Source organism: Danio rerio, chromosome 24, assembly GCF_049306965.1.
Source record: "Danio rerio strain Tuebingen ecotype United States chromosome 24, GRCz12tu, whole genome shotgun sequence".
In the NCBI taxonomy this organism is placed as follows: domain Eukaryota; kingdom Metazoa; phylum Chordata; class Actinopteri; order Cypriniformes; family Danionidae; genus Danio; species Danio rerio.
Window position 1 is genome coordinate 34,769,964 of NC_133199.1, and position 18,020 is coordinate 34,787,983.

General features: G+C 37.3%; 1 protein-coding gene across 4 annotated transcripts in view; it reads left to right on the plus strand.

Annotated features, from left to right (window-relative positions):
- The window catches only part of dpyda (dihydropyrimidine dehydrogenase a), a 384,430-nt gene that overhangs the window by 235,607 nt on the left and 130,803 nt on the right, over positions 1-18,020 (plus strand). For all 4 annotated transcript variants that reach the window (XR_012399471.1, XM_073940926.1, XM_073940928.1 and 1 more), the window contains one exon: positions 14,635-14,718. Coding sequence is in view for 3 of the 4 variants with exons in the window: in XM_073940926.1 (XP_073797027.1) it covers positions 14,635-14,718 (84 nt within the window). In the remaining variant the exon portion in view is untranslated. The remainder of the gene's footprint in view (positions 1-14,634; positions 14,719-18,020) is intronic.

Consider the following 18,020-nt stretch of genomic DNA (forward strand, 5'->3'; position numbering starts at 1 on the left):
ATTAGTGGGACTTTAAATCCACAAAGACGTCAACTTAAACTGGGAGCAGCCTAACACGTCATCACTTGTAAGTGCTTCACTTGTAAATGCCCAAGAATGTATCAATTTCAGTTTAGATGAAAGAATTAGTTCACCCAACAATGAAAATTCAGTCAAGTACTGACCCTCGTTGTCATTACAACCTCCCCGAGACATTCATTCATCACCTGAACACAATTTAAGACATTTTAGATTAATTCTGAGAGCTCCCTCATCCCCCATAGACAGCTAGGGTCACAATATGTTCAAAGTCCAGAAAAGGAACCAAAAACATTGTAAAAAGGTGACTTCTGTGGTTCAACTGCAATTATATGAAGCTCAATCACCAAATTTGTGTGCCAAAAACTGTACATCAGATTATGGTACACATTTACAATGAGCAATTGTAGACTGAAGTGTTGCATTGCTGACTCTAATATCAATAATGTGAGAGAGAGAGAGCTCTCATATTTGATCTAAAATATCTTAATGCATGTTCAAAAGATGAAAGATGGTCTCCAGGGATTGAAACGAGATGTAATTAATAAAATAATTTTAGTTTTTGGGTGAACTAATGCTTTAACCAGCGTAACGGTGGCGCAGTGAATAGCACGATCACCTCACATCAAGGTCACTGGTTTAAGCCCCGGCTGGCTCAGTTGGCATTTCTTTGTGGAGTTTGCATGTTCTCACCATGTTGGCGTGGGTTTCCCCTGGGTGCTCCTGTTTCCCCTACAAGTCCAAATACATGCACTATAGGTGAATCGGATTAGCTAAATTGTCCGTAGTGTATGAGTGTGTTCAAATATTTCCCAGTAATGGATTACATCCATCACTGGGAAATGCAAATTTTCTAGTTAAATATAAGTTAAAAATGAGTTGAATATAAGTTAAATATAAGTTGGTGATTCAGTACGCTGTGGCGACCCCTGATTAATAAAGGGACTAACCTGAAAAGAACACTGAATGAATGAATGAATAATCCTACTACCCTGAAAAAAGTGTGGCATGCAAAACTGTTACAAAGAATTTATTTTTGTTGAATTTAAACAAACAAATTAAGTTTAATAATGTTCAACTTAATTTGTTTGTTTAAATTCAGCCTAAATAAATTGTTTACAACCACTTAACTTGAAAAAATTGAATAAATCCAAGGAATCATCTTTGAAGAATTTCACTTTGAAGAACTTCATATGCCCTCATCCTAAAAGAGACATCACACCCAAAAGGTATCATTAGCATATAGTGTCAACTCCATTTGGTCTCAAGCCCTAAACATCATCAACCTCAGCATAACTCTCCCACCTAAACCCTAACTGACCATCAACCCCGCAAACTACAAAAGGCAACTACACTAAAGCAACTATCAATGGCATTTACCATAGCACCATGACCACCAGTAGACATGCAGACACAACACACTTATGTGTTGTCTACACACCACTTAGACACGTGGAGTTATAAACACAGGCTTTATGTGGAAATAGAAAGAGACAGTGGAAGTGACCCCGAGATTAATCATAGTTGACTTGCAGATCTCAGGCGCTTAATTGTGCAGAGAAAATGGCTGAAAGTAAACAGTCCACGTGTCAATGTGTTAATTCTGCTATCGATTACATCGACGCGTCGTCCCATCCTCTCTCTCACCTCATTAAACCAGCCTGTCAAACCCACCCAAAACCCCCTTTTACTAGCAGCAAAGATGGACATCTGGTATTTCCCGCTTCCCCACCCCCCTCTCTATTACTGTCATTATGTATTCGCCTGACATCCCGCCGTCACTAGAGCTCAGGTACATTTTGCATATTGTGTATTCATAAGGCAAGCCGATGATGTAAAGCACGGTGAGAACATCGCTTCAGGGTACGGCTGCCGTGTCACACTTCACTTCACACTTTAAGCTGGAAAAAACCTCAACAAAACGAGCGCAGGACTGATTTGAAGGTCTTGCTCTTTTACCTATACCGGATGAAAGTGAAAGCATTGATCTGTTGTCAGAGATGAAACGGGAAACGGATGAGCAGGAGGTACGGACAATCAGGGTGAATCGGTGAAAGACCGTTTGTCTTTGGACCCTGTCTGGCGCCAGGGTTTTAGTGGTCGACCGACTCCTCTGTGGTCTGAATGCCTCGTCTTCCTCGCATCTGCTGTTTAGCTACCTGTGCCAGCAAATATGAAATAAAGGCTCAGTTGCCATGGAAACTCGTTTTTCAAAGAGAATCAACCATTCATTCCCACTTTGAAATCTAAGGGAACACTTAACACTGTTCCTCGCCTAAGGATACTACTTAAAAGTTTTTTTTTTCTTTCTTTCCTTTCCTTGCACACCCATATCTCTCTCCTTCTCTCTGTCTGGCTCTCTCTCTCGTCCTCCCTCACAGAAGTGTCAGTCTGAAGTAAACAATTCTACTTGCAGCCGCCACCTCTCCTCAGCTACTTTCCCCTCCATAAAATCGCTGCCTTTGAGAGAAATATTACATCATAACGATGTGCCTGAGGCTATAATTCATAAATGTCAAAGTCTCTCCGTGAGCTGTTCCTATTTTATCCAATTGAAAGTTGGCAGAAGAAAAAGGAACAGTGGATTGCAGATAAATGGCTAAAAGCAGGCCCAATAATAAGTGCGCGATGTGCGGTTGTTCGTGAGCGGCATAGCTACAGAATCGGTGAGTGCGTGAATTTAAACTAATAAAAGCCTCATTGCTGTCACTCAAGTGTCCCTTTCCCAGGCTGCACCTGGTGCATGCATCTCTCACATGGAACATATAAGGAAAATACAACCTAATTCTGTATCTAGAGTATCCATCTGTCCGTCTTTCTCGCAGGCTATATATCTATGTATACTTTTCAAATAGCAAACAAACATTCATTTAGTTTCCGTAATTTGTTATTCACGTATGATTTCTTTTTATTAGGACTTTGATATTTGCTCTGTTAACTTTTGATGTTGAAAATTCATCTGTACAGTTTAACAAAGTGACAGCTATTTATTTTTTGTAGTTTGAAACAATATAGTGCAGGGGTTCTCAACTGGTTTGGCCATGGGACCCACATTTTTACATGGTCATCAAGCCGTGACTCAAAGTTTTAGGAACTATAATACAATTTTAGGAATTAGAATTAATTTATATTTATTTCTTAACATACACAAGTAGTCACAAATAAAACATAAGACATTCACAGAGACTTACAAATAAAAAATATTTTATTGCTGTCATTTAAAACACTGAGACTTTAAGTATTTTTTTGTCATCAATATATGTAAATCCATACTTTACATATTCTGGGTCGTACTTGCGCTTCAACATATTTGTTGCCATAATTAAATGAAATTTCAAATGTCAAACGGTAGGGTTGTCGTGCACGAATTTCAGAATAAAAGTCCGGTATAAGCAAAATAAGTAAAAAATTAAACTTTTGTTGTTTATTTGACCACACACTCCACGATCCACTGAAAATGTTCCCAAAAGTGTGTCGCGACCCACTGATATGGTGTATACAAAATAAAAAAAATATATAAATAAGTTAAATAGCAACAAAGGTACTGCAGTTTATCACCAGGTTAATGTATCATAGACTACATTTACACTGCGAGGCTTAGTGCTCAAATCAGTTTTTTTTTTCTCAGATCTGGACAGATCATGGTCCTAAAATGACCCGCATGTGCAAAAGTTACAGACAGCACAAAATGTCTATTTATGCATGCAATGTGTATACTGTATGAGTAAGCACGTTGTCAGATCATGCTTATATGATTATTGCCCTTTCACAAACAACCATGGTGTATTTCATGAACTGTAAAGGGTTGTTCTGCTGTGTATTTCAGCATTTGAAACCTAAAATATGTTACGTTTGATTGAAACACTGATCATTTTGTGATTTATAAAAACCGCGGTGCACATCTTTCTGACTACTGGTGTAGAGAACTCATCAAGGGATAATAAGCAGCCTCAGACTGAACTGTAAAGGCAGATTTGGTTTGTCTGTTTGCAGAGTTATTTCATTTTGCTTATATATTATATATAGTTATAAACAACAGGCACGTGCTGAAGGTGGGTTTGAGTGTTTGACCACCTGCCCTTTTTTTTCCTCAGAGAGAAAGTTCATCTTTAAAATGAAAGTGCCCGCTCCTTTGCGCACAGATCCCCTGTCCACAACACCCTCGCAACTCTCTTCAGCTTCGCAAATAACACGTGCACTAATCGTTAACCAGATTGCTTAACAAGCACCGATTTTGCCTTCAAATTTTTTATTCAAAATGAACAACCAACTTTCTGTGGTAAAGTAATTGGAAGTAGATGATGTTTGCAGCGCAGAATGATGGCGCATGTCGCTCAAAGATTATGAACAAATAACGTGAAATCCTACATAACGTTCACATTGCGGTCACATTGCAAAACACAGATCTGTGTCTGATTTTTTTACTACACATGAAAGTAGCACAAATCTAAAGTAAGGACATCAGATTCCATGTAGTTTGGGCTGTTCACGCTGTCAAGACAAAAACAGATGTCCAAGTCGCATGAGGGCAAAAAAAATAAAAAATAAAAAAATTCAGATTTGGGCCACATTTGCCTGCAGTGTGAACAGTGCCGGCCTGTAGGGTTGAGGGGCCCTAGGCAAGATTAAAAAAAATGAAGCTGACTGGTGGAAAAACAGTAAGAAAGCACACACACACACACACTCACACACACACAAAAAAAAATAAATAAATAAAAATAAATAAATATATATATATATATATATATATATATATATATATATATATATATATATATATATATATATATATATATATATATATATATATATATATATATTTAAGTGTATTCATTTTTTATTAACTATAACATATTTAACCTATAATACATAATATAAAAATATTTATTTAGCCGATGAAAGTAAATCAATATGATGGCGAGAATGATGATTTCTTTTTTTTCCGTTTTATGGTGTTCGACAACAAACTTTTTGGTGCGTTACTGCCACCTCTCGCTCTGGTCGGTGACGCCACCAACCAATACGCTTCAACGAGAAATTTTGGAAGTGAGGGAGAGAAGGTAAAGGCTGAAGCAGCATTTCTTAAGCATAAGCATCTCTTAAGCATACCTCGAGAAGTACATGTTAACATGCAATAACGTTAACTCTGATGCTGTGCTCAAAGATACTTCAGTAATTTATAATAAGTACTAAAATGTTTTTGAACTACACAATAGTGAAGTAAGTTTGTTGTGGTACTTTTTTATTATATACTGTTGTAAGGGTTAACGTATACTGTTAATTACTATTAGTTCATGATAGTTACTAATGATACTACATTATGTAGTCTAATTCATTAATGAAGAGTTGTAAATATATATACAATATAATGCTAAAATAAATTTTTTTTTTTCTCACCGTTGTTGTGAATTGTATCACGTTCAATTGGGTGTGTGCATTGCACAGTGCGCATTGTACATGATTTAAACCAACGCGCTCTTCCTCACGCTTATCTTCACAATAAATATTCAAGAGCACCTTTTGTGAGGCCCTCCAAGAAACTCGCGGCCCTAGGCGACTGCCTATATCCGCTTGTTAAGTGTGACATTACACGGAGCGGCTTCCGGGTCCAAGCACTCTATTCAACTGAATGGGGAGATTCATGAAATGATAATAATAAGCGTTTACCAAGCGACTTAATACTTTCGAAAGTCACGATCGCAATATATATGTCCATGCCTAATATCCGATGGCCAGAAAGTAATTCATTGTTTTACATTTTTTTTTAATTTTGGTATTTGTTATGCAGCAAGCCCAGAGATTGTTGTGTACACTATGACTTTATATAAAATTAACTTTAATGCGCGATATGAATAAAAAGTGATCATAAACGAATGATTTCTCCACTCAAATGAATGGCGGCTTGGACCCGGAAACAGTATTACATACGTCACTAACACGTCACCACCTAACAAGCGGATAGCCTGTAGGATGGGCCGGCTCTGAGTGTGAAAGTAGCCATAATTTAAAACACTAATAAAGACAATATGTCACTTCGAACTATTATTAATGTCAATAAAATGTAATTTTTTGAACTTTTCGAATATCAAAAGTTGTTGGAGGATTATTCAAGGTCCTGAATTGTGATTCGAAAGCATAAATAAATGGAGAAAAACAAATGATTTGCATATGATATGAATGACAAGTAAAACATGAATGGTGTTTACCTGTCTATCAATCTGTTATTCTAATGCTATTATTAGAAATTATTTCAGGGACTGAACTGGAGTTCCAAAGGTATTTTGGTTTGAAATAGTTACAACCCTGTCCATTGTACACTGTTATTTTTACTTAAAGGTGTGGTAAGCTATTTTAGCTATAGCTTACTCCCTACCTTGGCTTTTTATGTATTAATTTATTTATTTGTATTTTTTGACAGAGCCCAGGGGTAACACAAGAAGTGATTTCTCAGGACACCTATTCCAGCCCTATATTTGTCAGATAGTAGGGGAGTGTATGCATGGCATTCCCCAAAAATGCTTATAGAGCTTTTAGCAGGGTGTTATTTTATGATGACATCCTATGAAAGACCACAAAAATCAGCCTAGGTCATAAATGTGGTTATCAACAAATATTGTATGCAGGCCTGTTCACCGTGAGTCTGTTTTTGTGAGACTAGACTGAACATCTATAATGTCAGTATCTGTTTCTTTGTCGTTCCTCTCTCATTTTGAGTGCATATTTTGTCACCAGATTCTTTCACTCCTCTCTAATGCCCTTTGAGATCAAACCAGACGTGCTGATCCAGGGAATATGTCAGCAATGGGTAATGTTGTCCTTATCAGCTTTGGAGTTGATAATCCTTGTCAAAGACAGTGTCAGGTTTGATCCAGATCTTCTCCTTTGTGGAACGTGCCCTTAGAATTTGTACAATGATAAGCTGGTATTTATATCTCTCTCTATATACAGTATATATACTGCATAACATGGGCTTGTGTTCTCTTTGTGGGTAATTGTAATTCCCAGAATATAAAAAAGGTAACTAATATATTAAGTTTTGTGTGCATGACTAGTTTAAAATACTGTCCAAACACAGAAGCCCTGGTGGAAATTTTGAAATAGCTGTACCCTGAGGAGGTTATGTGGTTACAAATGCATCCCATGGTGTGACTAGGTTGTTGCTAAGGTGTATATAGGTGATTACTAATACGTTGATACAGTGTTTTACGATCTGGCTAAGGTGTTATGCATGGTTGCAGTATGGCTCCTAAGGTGTCTTAGGTAGTTTCTATGGATATTTGCTAGATGGTTGGATTGTTACCAGGGTAATCTGTGTGGTTGGGTAGGGTGTTCTGGAGGATGTGTTGTTTGGGGATGGGTATTGTCGGTACTTTTGGTTGTTACTAGGGGCACTCTGAGGTTGCTAGGGTATTCTGGGTGGTTGCTTGGGTGTTTTTAGGTAATTGGTTGTGATTGCTAGGGCACTTTGGTTTGTAAGTACGATGTTTGTAAATTACTAAATTTAGATAGCTGCTAAGGTGTTCTGGGTGGTTGGTAGGATACTTTGGAAGATTGATAAATAGTTGGAAAGCTAGGATATTGCTAGGCTGTTTCTAAGGTGTTATTGGGGATATTTAATTGGTTGCTAGGATGTTCTGGGTGGCTGTTGTGTGATTGCTAGGACATTTGGGTGTGGTTTTTTGGTTGTTGATAGGGTGTTCTGAGTGGATGTTATGTGATTGCTAGGGCATTTACCTGTACATGGTAGCTGTGTTATTTCTAAATCACTAAATCTAAATGGTTGCTAAGGTGTTCTGGGTGGTTGGTAAGATACTTTGGAAGATTGGTAGGTGGTTGAAAGTGTACTGTAGAATGTTTCTAGGCTGTTTCTAAGGTGTTATGGGTATCCAAAATGTTGAAAAGCTTTGGAGTAACAATTGATGACCAACTAAACTTCTCTGACCACATTTCTAGAACTGCTCGATCGTGCAGATTCGCACTCTATAACATCAGAAAGATCCGACCCTTCTTATCTGAACATGCAGCTCAACTCCTTGTTCAAGCTCTTGTTCTCTCCAAACTGGACTACAGCAACTCTCTGCTAGCGGGGCTTCCAGCTAACTCTATCAAGCCTATTCAGCTGCTCCAGAACACAACAGCACGAGTGGTCTTTAATGAACCAAAAAGAGCACATGTCACTCCGCTACTCATCCGTTTGCACTGGCTGCCAGTTGCTGCTCGCATCAAATTCAAAGCTCTGATGTTTGCTTACAAAGCAATTTCTGACTGCGCCCCTTCTTACCTGCTCTCACTTCTGCAGATCTATGTGCCCTCTAGAAACTTACATTCTGTGAATGAACGTCGCCTCTCAATCTGCCCAGTTGGTGGAATGAACTCCCTTACTGCATCAGAACGGCAGAGTCACTCGCTGTTTTCAAGAAACGACTAAAAACTCAACTATTTAGTCTCCACTTCACTTCCTAATCTGCAATTGCCTCTCTGGATATACCACTAACTGTACTCAAAAAATAAGTAAATAAATAAAAAACATTACTAATACTTTCCTTCTTAGACTTTACAGACCTGAAACTTGCCTATAGCACTTATTCATTGTTGCTCTTATAGTTGTGTAAATTGCTTCCTTGTCCTCATTTGTAAGTCGCTTTGGATAATAGCGTCTGCTAAATGAGTAAATGTAAAGGTAAATGTAAACTGTTGAGTGATTGCTAGGACATTTTGGATTGTGTTCTGGGTGGTTGCAGGGATATTTACTATTTGGTTTACTATATGGTTGCTATTCTGATTTAGATGGTTTCCAGGGATACTTACTAGATGGTTGCTAGAGCACTCTAGATTATTACTTGGAGACTCTGTGTAGTTTGGTAGGGTGCTTTTTGGTTGTTGAGAGGGTGTTCTGAGTGGATGTTATGTGATTGCTAGGGCATTTACCTGCACGTAGTAGATGGTTGCTAAGGTGTTCTGGGTGGTTGGTAGGATAATTTGGAAGATCGGTATTAAATAGAATATTGCTAGGCTGTTTCTAAGGTGTTATTGAGGGATTATAAATACATTTCTATGATATTACGGGTAGCTGTAGTGTGATTGCTAGGACATTTTGGATAGTAGCTTGGTATTTCAAATTACTAAATCTAGATGGTTGCCAATGTGTTCTAGGTGGTTGCGGGGGTATTTACTATATGGTTGCAGTATGGCTGTTATGGTGTTTTAGTTAGTTTCTTTGGTTATTTACTAGCTTGCTGCTAGGGTACTCTGGATTGTTACTAGATGGCACTCTGAGGTTGGAGTGTTCTAGGTTGTTGTTAGTTGCTAGGGTTTTCTGAGTGGTTGTTTGGTTGTTGTTAGGGGGTTCTGGATGGATGTTGTATGATTGCTAGGGTATTTAGGATACTATGGAAAATATGTGGTTGGAAATGCAATCTAGGATATTGTTTGGTATTGACTGTTTCTAAGGTGTTCTTGAGAGTGTTAAGCAGTTGCTAGGGTATTCTGGGGCTGTTTGCTTGGACGTTTTGGATAGTAACTAGAGTATTTTTAAATTAGTAAATCTAGATGTTTGCTTCTGGGTGTACTAGGTGGTTTCTAGACAGTAGCCAGGGTACTTTAGACTGTTGCTACAGTAGGTGGTTACAAGGTGTGCAGAAAAATTTACTAGATGGTTGCCAGAGGACACTAGATTGTTACTGGGTTACTCTGAGTGGTTGCTAAGGTGTTCTAGGTGGTTGCTTGGTTGTTGTTAGGTTGTTCCTGGTGGTCGTTGTTTGATTGCAAGGACATTTTATAAAAACAAACTGGCTGAGGACTCATATAGGCATTAGTTTTAGCAGTGGGTAGCACTGTCGCCTCACAGCAAAAAAGTTGCTGGTTGCAGCCAAGGCTGGGTCTGTTAGCATTTCTGTGTAGAGTTTGCATGTTCTCCCCATGTTCGTAAGGGTTTTCTCCGTGTGCTCTGGTTTCCCCCGCAGTCCAAAGACATATGCTGTAGGTGAATTGGGTAAGCTAAATTGTCTGTAGTGTATGTGCATATGTCCTGGTCCTTCATGTTAGGGGTTAAGTTTTGGGCTAACAACCCACCTCATAAAAAACTAGATGTAACAAAACCCTGGGAGTAAGTAAGTCTAGTCTAGTCTCAGCACAGGTCAACTGGAGAGTTCACATTTCACTAGCAAAACTAAAGAACAAAACCTGACAGGTTCTGAATCAAATATGTAAAGTTCCTCATCCTTACATTGAATCTACAGAGACCTGAACGCTGACTCATTTGAACCACAGACCTCATAGCAACACCCTGGCAACCATCCAGACACCCCAGCATCAAAGCTTTGTCTTTCCCTAATTATAAATGCAAACATGTTATTTCTCCATGGACAGACACTTGTATTTCCCAACTCACACTGCTTTAGAAAAAAAAGAAAGAAATCTCAGCGCCCGTGCCGCAAACTGCTCTTGGCTGTTTTGTTGTTGTTGTTTTTTTTTCACTTCCTTTGGCTTATTTTAAATCTATCCCTTCTAAGCCCGCAATATCAAACAGTCGTCTTGCTGGCCTCTCTCTCTGAAAGCAGCTTACCATGATGAGAGATGATAGCACTTAATTCACTGTGTGCGTGTCGCCCCTTTTGTAGGACGAGAGGGTGAAAAGAAAGCCTGCCCTCTCATTGCCGTCCTCCTCCTCCCGTTCCTCGCTCTATAAAGGGCTTAAAAGAAACCAAGTGAAATTAAACATTATTGATAATTGGCTTTGGGATCACGGCACATTGTGTCCATTTTGTACCTGTATTTGCTCCTAATTGACCATGAAATCTCGGGCCCTAATCCTGTAAGGTTTCCCCCAGCTGACAGTGATAAATAGCATCACCCCACCTCATGGTCCTCTGCACTTTGTAAGGCTAAAATGCTTATTATTCTTTCCCCCCTTTAATGGCTGTCAGTCTGCGGAAAATCATAAATCTACAGATGGAGTCGATGTGGCAGGTTTGTAGAGCTTTTTGTAATTGTTTAAATCCCCCATGTGATGTGGTTTAAAGCCCCCGTGGATCTGTAATTGCCTGTCAAACTCGGCTCGGCTGCGCACCCCACCTCGGTCTGCGTGCCGCTCGCTCACTCGCTCGTCTCTCGTGCATCCGTGTGGAACACTTATCACCGCTCTCATCTATTTTAGAGCCGATGTCTCAGTCAGCGCTGATTTGCTTTGCTCATTGTTTGCATCTGCTCGAGTCTGATAAACAATACAATTGTTTGTTTTTTAGTTATACTCTTTATTAGCTTGCGCGAGTGCGTCTTTTGTGTTTCGCTTTGCTATTGCATGGTGAATAGACGTCGATTGCATGGAAAGGTTGTGGAAAGATTTTTTTTATATATGCGATTAGTGATGCTTTGTACATGTAGAATTGAACATTCCTTGCTGAACCTGAAGTGCGCTGGAGAACTACTTGAGTTGTTTTGATGTGGAGGTTGAAAGATTGAGACCTTGGTTCAAACATCCTTGGTGCTCTAGTCAATTACATGATACTTTGTTCTGTTGTTTATTCAGAGTTATTGGAGAATTGGGAGTTTCAATTTATACAAGATCATGCAGCTCTGCATTATAGGTTTAATGAATTGATATAGCTTAGCTGAAATAAAAAAAGAAAAAAAAATCTATCTGAAAAATAATGGTTTCAAATAAGCGCTTTGTAGTGAAGCCATTCTGTAGAAGGACCATTTTATAAAGAACTTTTTAGTCAACAGTTCTTAAAGAGTCACGAAACACCAAAACACAATTTTTTGAAATGTTGACTGTCATATATGTGTCCCAAGTTGCTAAAAACACTATTAGGACACATACAGTACATCCAGAAAGTATTCATAGTATTCACTTCAATTTTTCCATTTTTTAATGTTACATCCTTATTCCAAAATGGATTCAATTAATTTATTTCCTCAGAATTTTAAACACAAAACCCCATAATGACAATGTGAAAAATGATTTTTTTTTTTTAATTGTTGTGAATTTCTAAAAAAAAAATGAAGAAAAAAAAAACTGAAAAATCCCATGTACATCGGTATTCACAGCTTTTGCTCAATACTTTGTTGATGCTCCTTTGGCAGCAATAACAGCCTCAAGTCGTTTTGAATATGATGCCACAAGCTTGACACACCTGTCTTTGGGAATTTTTGCCCATTCCTCATTGCAGTACCTCTCAACCTCTCAATTAGGTTAGATGGGAAGCGACGGTGTACAGCCATTTTTAGATCTCTCTAGAGATGCTCAATAGGATTTAGGTCTGGGCTCTGACTGGGCCACTTAAGGACATTCAAGCAATTTTTCACATTGTTATTATGGGGTATTGTGTGTAGAATTTTGGGAAAATAAATTATTTAGTCCATTTAGGAATAAGGCAGTAACATAAAAAAATGTGGAAAAAGTGAAGCGCTATAAATACTTTCTGGATGCACTGTATATATTAATAAAAAGTGAAAATTGGTGGTTTTTGCGTTATTTCGTGCAAATTCGTTCTTCCGGTTTGAAAAGAAAACTTGAAGCTGCGTCACGGTGATGAGATCCTTTTTTAATATCCAGCATGGAGATTGGCTGCCTGCACCAGCCGATACAACTTGACGTCTTTGAGTTTTCAACATCAATTCATGAGAAAGACTTGGTTCAAAAGATCAAAAGAAAAACAAAAGAAAAAGTTCTTTAATATCACATAACACAACGTTTCGACCTACATGGTCTTCATCAGGTCCTGATGAAGGTTGGGTGGGAGGGTTGTGACACTTTAACAACTACGTATTTTAATCTTATTGATTTCATTTTAATCTTCTAAAGAATAGTTTCACTGCAAAGAAGCATTTGTTGTTTAAAAAACATTTTCTCAGATGTTAAGAGTTCTTTATGAAACCATTAGCGTTAATACACAACCTTTATTTTTAAGAGTGTACACAGTATTTGAGTGAATATTCAATTGGATTTTACCACTTGAACACAGTGAATAACCAACCATTTGAAATCATTTTTATTTCATTTTTTTCAGACCTGTTTTACGTTAGTTTGAATGTCTTTGTTTTTTTCCCAATACCTTGTTTGGTTTGGATGGCAGTGTTCACTTACACAACATAGTTAATTTTAATCAAACCAAATCTGCTAAATGTGAACACTAATCACTTGTTTTAACTGAAATACTGCTTAGCACAGTACAGTACAGTATGATATGAGAAACCTTAATCAGGCTTGTGTTTCCACTGGCAATATATAGGCATTGTATATGCCATAAAGTAGTAATCAATGTCATTCTTAAAAAAAAAAAAAAAAAGCCATAGGGGCCATTTATATGTTGCATGTTTTGCACGACTAAATTACTTTCAAATGTAGATGCAAAAAATAGAGGAAGTGTCCCCATAAACAACGATGGAGGAAAAAACTCTTGCTGTATTTGTCAGAAAAAGACGAAAAGTTTAGTTTGAGCAAGGTTAATTGCTGCACACCATCATTGTATCATTACATCCGGTCCTGATACACGCAATGCGACAAAATTCAAGCTGCAAGCAATTTGGCTGTCTGCATCATACGCAATATGTCACAATGGATAGATTTAATTACCAGCAATTCATTTAAATATCAGCTATTGCACTCTCATTGAACTGGTAGGATTGTAAGGTAATTAATACATATTATACCTATTATAAAGTATGATGTTGTTGGTTTGCACTGATTCACAGTTCTGACATTTAGTTTCAAACCGACAGCTAGTTATTTTATTTTTAATATCTGAGATGAACTACCTGCTGCTTCTTTTAGTATGACAATAAACGTCACGCAAAATGGTGTGCAAACTCACATTGGTAGCATTTAACAGTGCATAAAGCACTTAATCTGTACCTGAAATAAAAATTGTCATAGTAGTTTGTAGGGTGTAGTTTTGCCGAGACGTTGCAGAAATAGAAACTGTTTCTAAAATAGAAATTTCATGCATTTTATTGCGTGTTTATCGCTTGTAGTTAGGACACGGTGTTAAAGTGTTGTGTCTCAGCTAGAAATATGTAAAAATTTCGCTTACATTTATTGTTGTACTCTGTAAACCAATCAGTGTTCCGCATGAGTCTAGCTCTACCCATTAGCAACTGTATAATTATGTTTGGTTACCTTACAAAAGGTAAAAAAGTAGTGCGGTTTGGATTTGATACCATTCTTCCGACAGTGGAAACGGAAATAATAATGTACTATACTGTACTTTCTGGAACCGCACCATGATGTAAACAAGCCATAAAGTAAGCGAGAAAATCCTAAAGGTAATCAAATATGAAACATAAACATAATCAAATAAGATTCACCTGTATTCATAAATCTGATTTATCCTATACATCCAAACTCTCAAGATGAAGATGGCCTGCAAGATGTGCAAATCACTTTTTTTAGCGCTGTGTTTGCTGTGTTAGCTAATTTGCATGGTTTCTTTAGTCAACCAGATGCTGAAGCAACACAGACAGTGTGAACAATTCATTTTTAGTGCATATGTGCGTGACATATAACAAGGCTGCATGCAGTATGAACATCAACAAGCATGATTGTAACTCAAAGATGAAAACAATGCATTGAATTCCTCCCTAAAATAATTTGAGGCTTCTGCATCCATCTCACAGGAGTCTGGCGCTGATGCCCTGGAGCTGAATCTATCATGTCCTCATGGAATGGGGGAGAGGGGAATGGGGCTCGCCTGTGGGCAGGTAAATCCAGCATTCAGCAGCCACTCTACACAGCCACCATGCAGAGATATATTTTTTTTAAGTCTTAAGGTTATTATCCTGTTGTTGTTGTTTTTTATTTTGTTTTGGAGTCTTCTACAATAGCTTTGCATCCATTCAAGATCTAAATAACACTTTTTTTGTTCTCATAAATATGCATTAACTTTTCTCACAGTCTCTGAAAGTGTTTTTATCAGAGATAAATCACTCTAAATCTCTCTAAGTTTTTATTCTGTGTGAGAAATCAAACCTTCATCAATGTCATATCTGAATTTTAACTCTAAAGTCTTAAAAGGCTCTATTTAAAAAATCTAGGCGCAAAGTCTAAAGGGCATGGTGCAAAAGCATTAAGGGCATGTCCGAATCCACCTTTGCCATTTTAAGGATGGAAGGATGGTCTTGTGCTTATTTTCTCAATGAGTTATGGGTGTGTTTTGAGCATAACATGCATTAAACCAATCAGAGTCTCATCTCCCATTCCCTTTAAGAGTGAGTTGTGTCACACCATGGAGCATTTGTTATTTACATAGCGGACTTTGTAAGTTGAAAAACTGAATGCTTTAAAGGGAGAAAACAGTTAAACAGACCATCTGCAGCGCGAGGACAAAGAACGAGCCTTCTCCATTCAGACTCAACTTTCTCTTTACTTTTACTCTTTACTCCTTTATTTTCGTGGATAGGGAAATGGTGTTGTACACACTCCTGTAAAGACATCCATTAGCCTACATATTTATTTTTGTTTGTTAAGCTCAAAGATTTGTTTCCAAACTATTTCTAAATTTAGTTCTCATTTCCAGTAAACGAATCAATAAACAATAATAAAGAAGTGTGCTCAAAACCCTATAGCTGCGTCTCAATTGGTACACTATACACTTATGTACTATGTACTTATGCACTTACACACTCAACAGCAAAGTAAATGTATGTAGAGTCGTCCCAAATGGAGCACTTGTGTTTTTTACTAAATTCAAAGCATTTCCCTGATGACGTTTGACGGTTGCCAAATCAGTGAAATAACTGACGAAACTATTAAATAATACCTGCCCATGAGAATAACTGCATTCACCATCAGGAGGCACTATAATCACTCTCATAGGAGAATTTTGCTTCCATCATCCAAAATAAATAAAGTTGACCAACATTTGCGTGTGCGTGATATCTCCGCCTATTCTGCCATGTAAGCAAACCTGCGGTCGTTGAGTGCGTGAAGTGTCCATCATTACACATTTCATTTTACAGTCTAATGAGTGCATAACCCGGGTAATTAAACTGCACTTATTATTTTTAGAGTTTTCAATGTGAACGCACTACTTACACTATTTATACTACAAAATGGCGTAGAATAGTGCATAAGTATGCGATTTGGGCACAGCTTAAATGAGTGTTATAACCAAACACATGTCCTATTCTTATGTCCCAAATGGTGATGCAGATATCTCCAAAACCCGATAGGTGGACAAATCTAAACTTGTTTTTATAAAAACAAATATAATGCACATAATGAATAATACTACTACTAATAATAATAGCATTATACAAATGCAAATTGTCATGAATAAATTGAAAAAAGCCCTCCGAGATAAAGAAAGCTTGGAGGCATTGTTTTTTTTATTTATGTTGAATATAATACTTTTTGTAACAGTTTAATCCTTAATTTTTTTTCATATGTAAAGATATGTGTGTATTACTCTACATCCTGTGTGTATTAAGCAATATGTAAGCATTTTGGACTGCATAGGCATATAACTAATGCTCTGTGCACTGGACTTTAGACCAGCTTTTAGTTAATAATAATGATAATAATAATAATAATAATAATAATAATTCCTTAGATTTATATACTGCTTTTCTAGACACTCAAAGTGCTTTACACAATAGGGGGAACACCTCATCCACCACCAGAGTGCAGCATCCACTTGGATGACGCAATGGCAGCCATATTGCACCAGATCGCACACCACACACCAGCTGATTGGTAGAGAGCAGTCAGAGTGATGAAGCCAATTATGATATGGTGATGGTTTGGAGGTGCACAGAGAACAATGGGCAAATTTGGCCAGGATGCCGGGGTCAAACTCCTACTCTTATTTGAAGGACATCCTAAGAGTTTTATTGAACACAGAGAGTTGGGACCTCGGTTTAACGTCTCATCCAAAAGACAATCAATGGCGTGGTCTATTTCAGTTCCTCAAAATAGCAACGCACCAACAATGCGCCTTAGCACACCTCCTTTATAGACCAGCACACCCACGAGTCCACAAAGTGGCGCAAACGGATTTACTATTTAAACAATGTGGCACAAAATGTAAAACATATAGTTGCACAGGGCTGAAAATAGCAACAAATCGCACCATACACGTCTTGTGCCTTATAGCAGCAGGTGTATGATAGGGCCCATAAACACAGTTATGTAAACAGTATCAATGGTATAAGTTTTACTGTATCAGTTCGAACCAGAGAATTTGTCATTTAGAAGTTTAAGCCAAGTGGATTTTACACACCTCAGATACAATTTCAGTGTTTGATGGCCAAAGGAAGAGCCTGTTATGAACATAAGCTGGATGATATAGAAAAAAAATAAATAAAAATCCATCACAATCTAGTATTTTTTTATATAATTCATTACTCTGTATTACTGAAGTGTTCAATAAACATTTTAAAGACACACAGTAAAATTATTTTAAATAAAATTATATATTTTTAATTGATCTGTTTAAAGCAATACATAAACCAAGTATTAACAGTGAAAAACACCATTATATAGATGTTGCAATTATCAGCCTTTTTTTTTTTTTGATGATCCAGAATTTTTTAATTATCCAGCCTTTTTAGTAGCAATGTAGTTTATATTTTTCTCTTGTCTTTATTTTATTTTAATGGTATAAATGCACTTTAGCAATCAGAAAGCATGCCTAATTAACTAAGATCATGAACCGTATTTGATTTAACAACACTTAGACACAAATAATTAAACTAAAGTATATTTTAAGAAAACTTATAACATTTTACTTTTCAGCCGCTGCTATTTATCAGACCATTTAAACTTTTGTATGATTATTTCTCAGTTTTTATCACTTAAAACAGTGCAATTCTTAATTAACAACTCGCATAGCGTCCTCAGAGATTAAGTTCATTTGTTAGTGTTTTGCGAAACAAACACACTAAAACACCTTGAGCCTCATGGGTGTGCTTCATGCGCATGTCACGATGGCTCACTCAACACACACACGGATCACAGAAATTATCAAAAAACGTGTATTTATTTACAAAAGCAATCACTACAG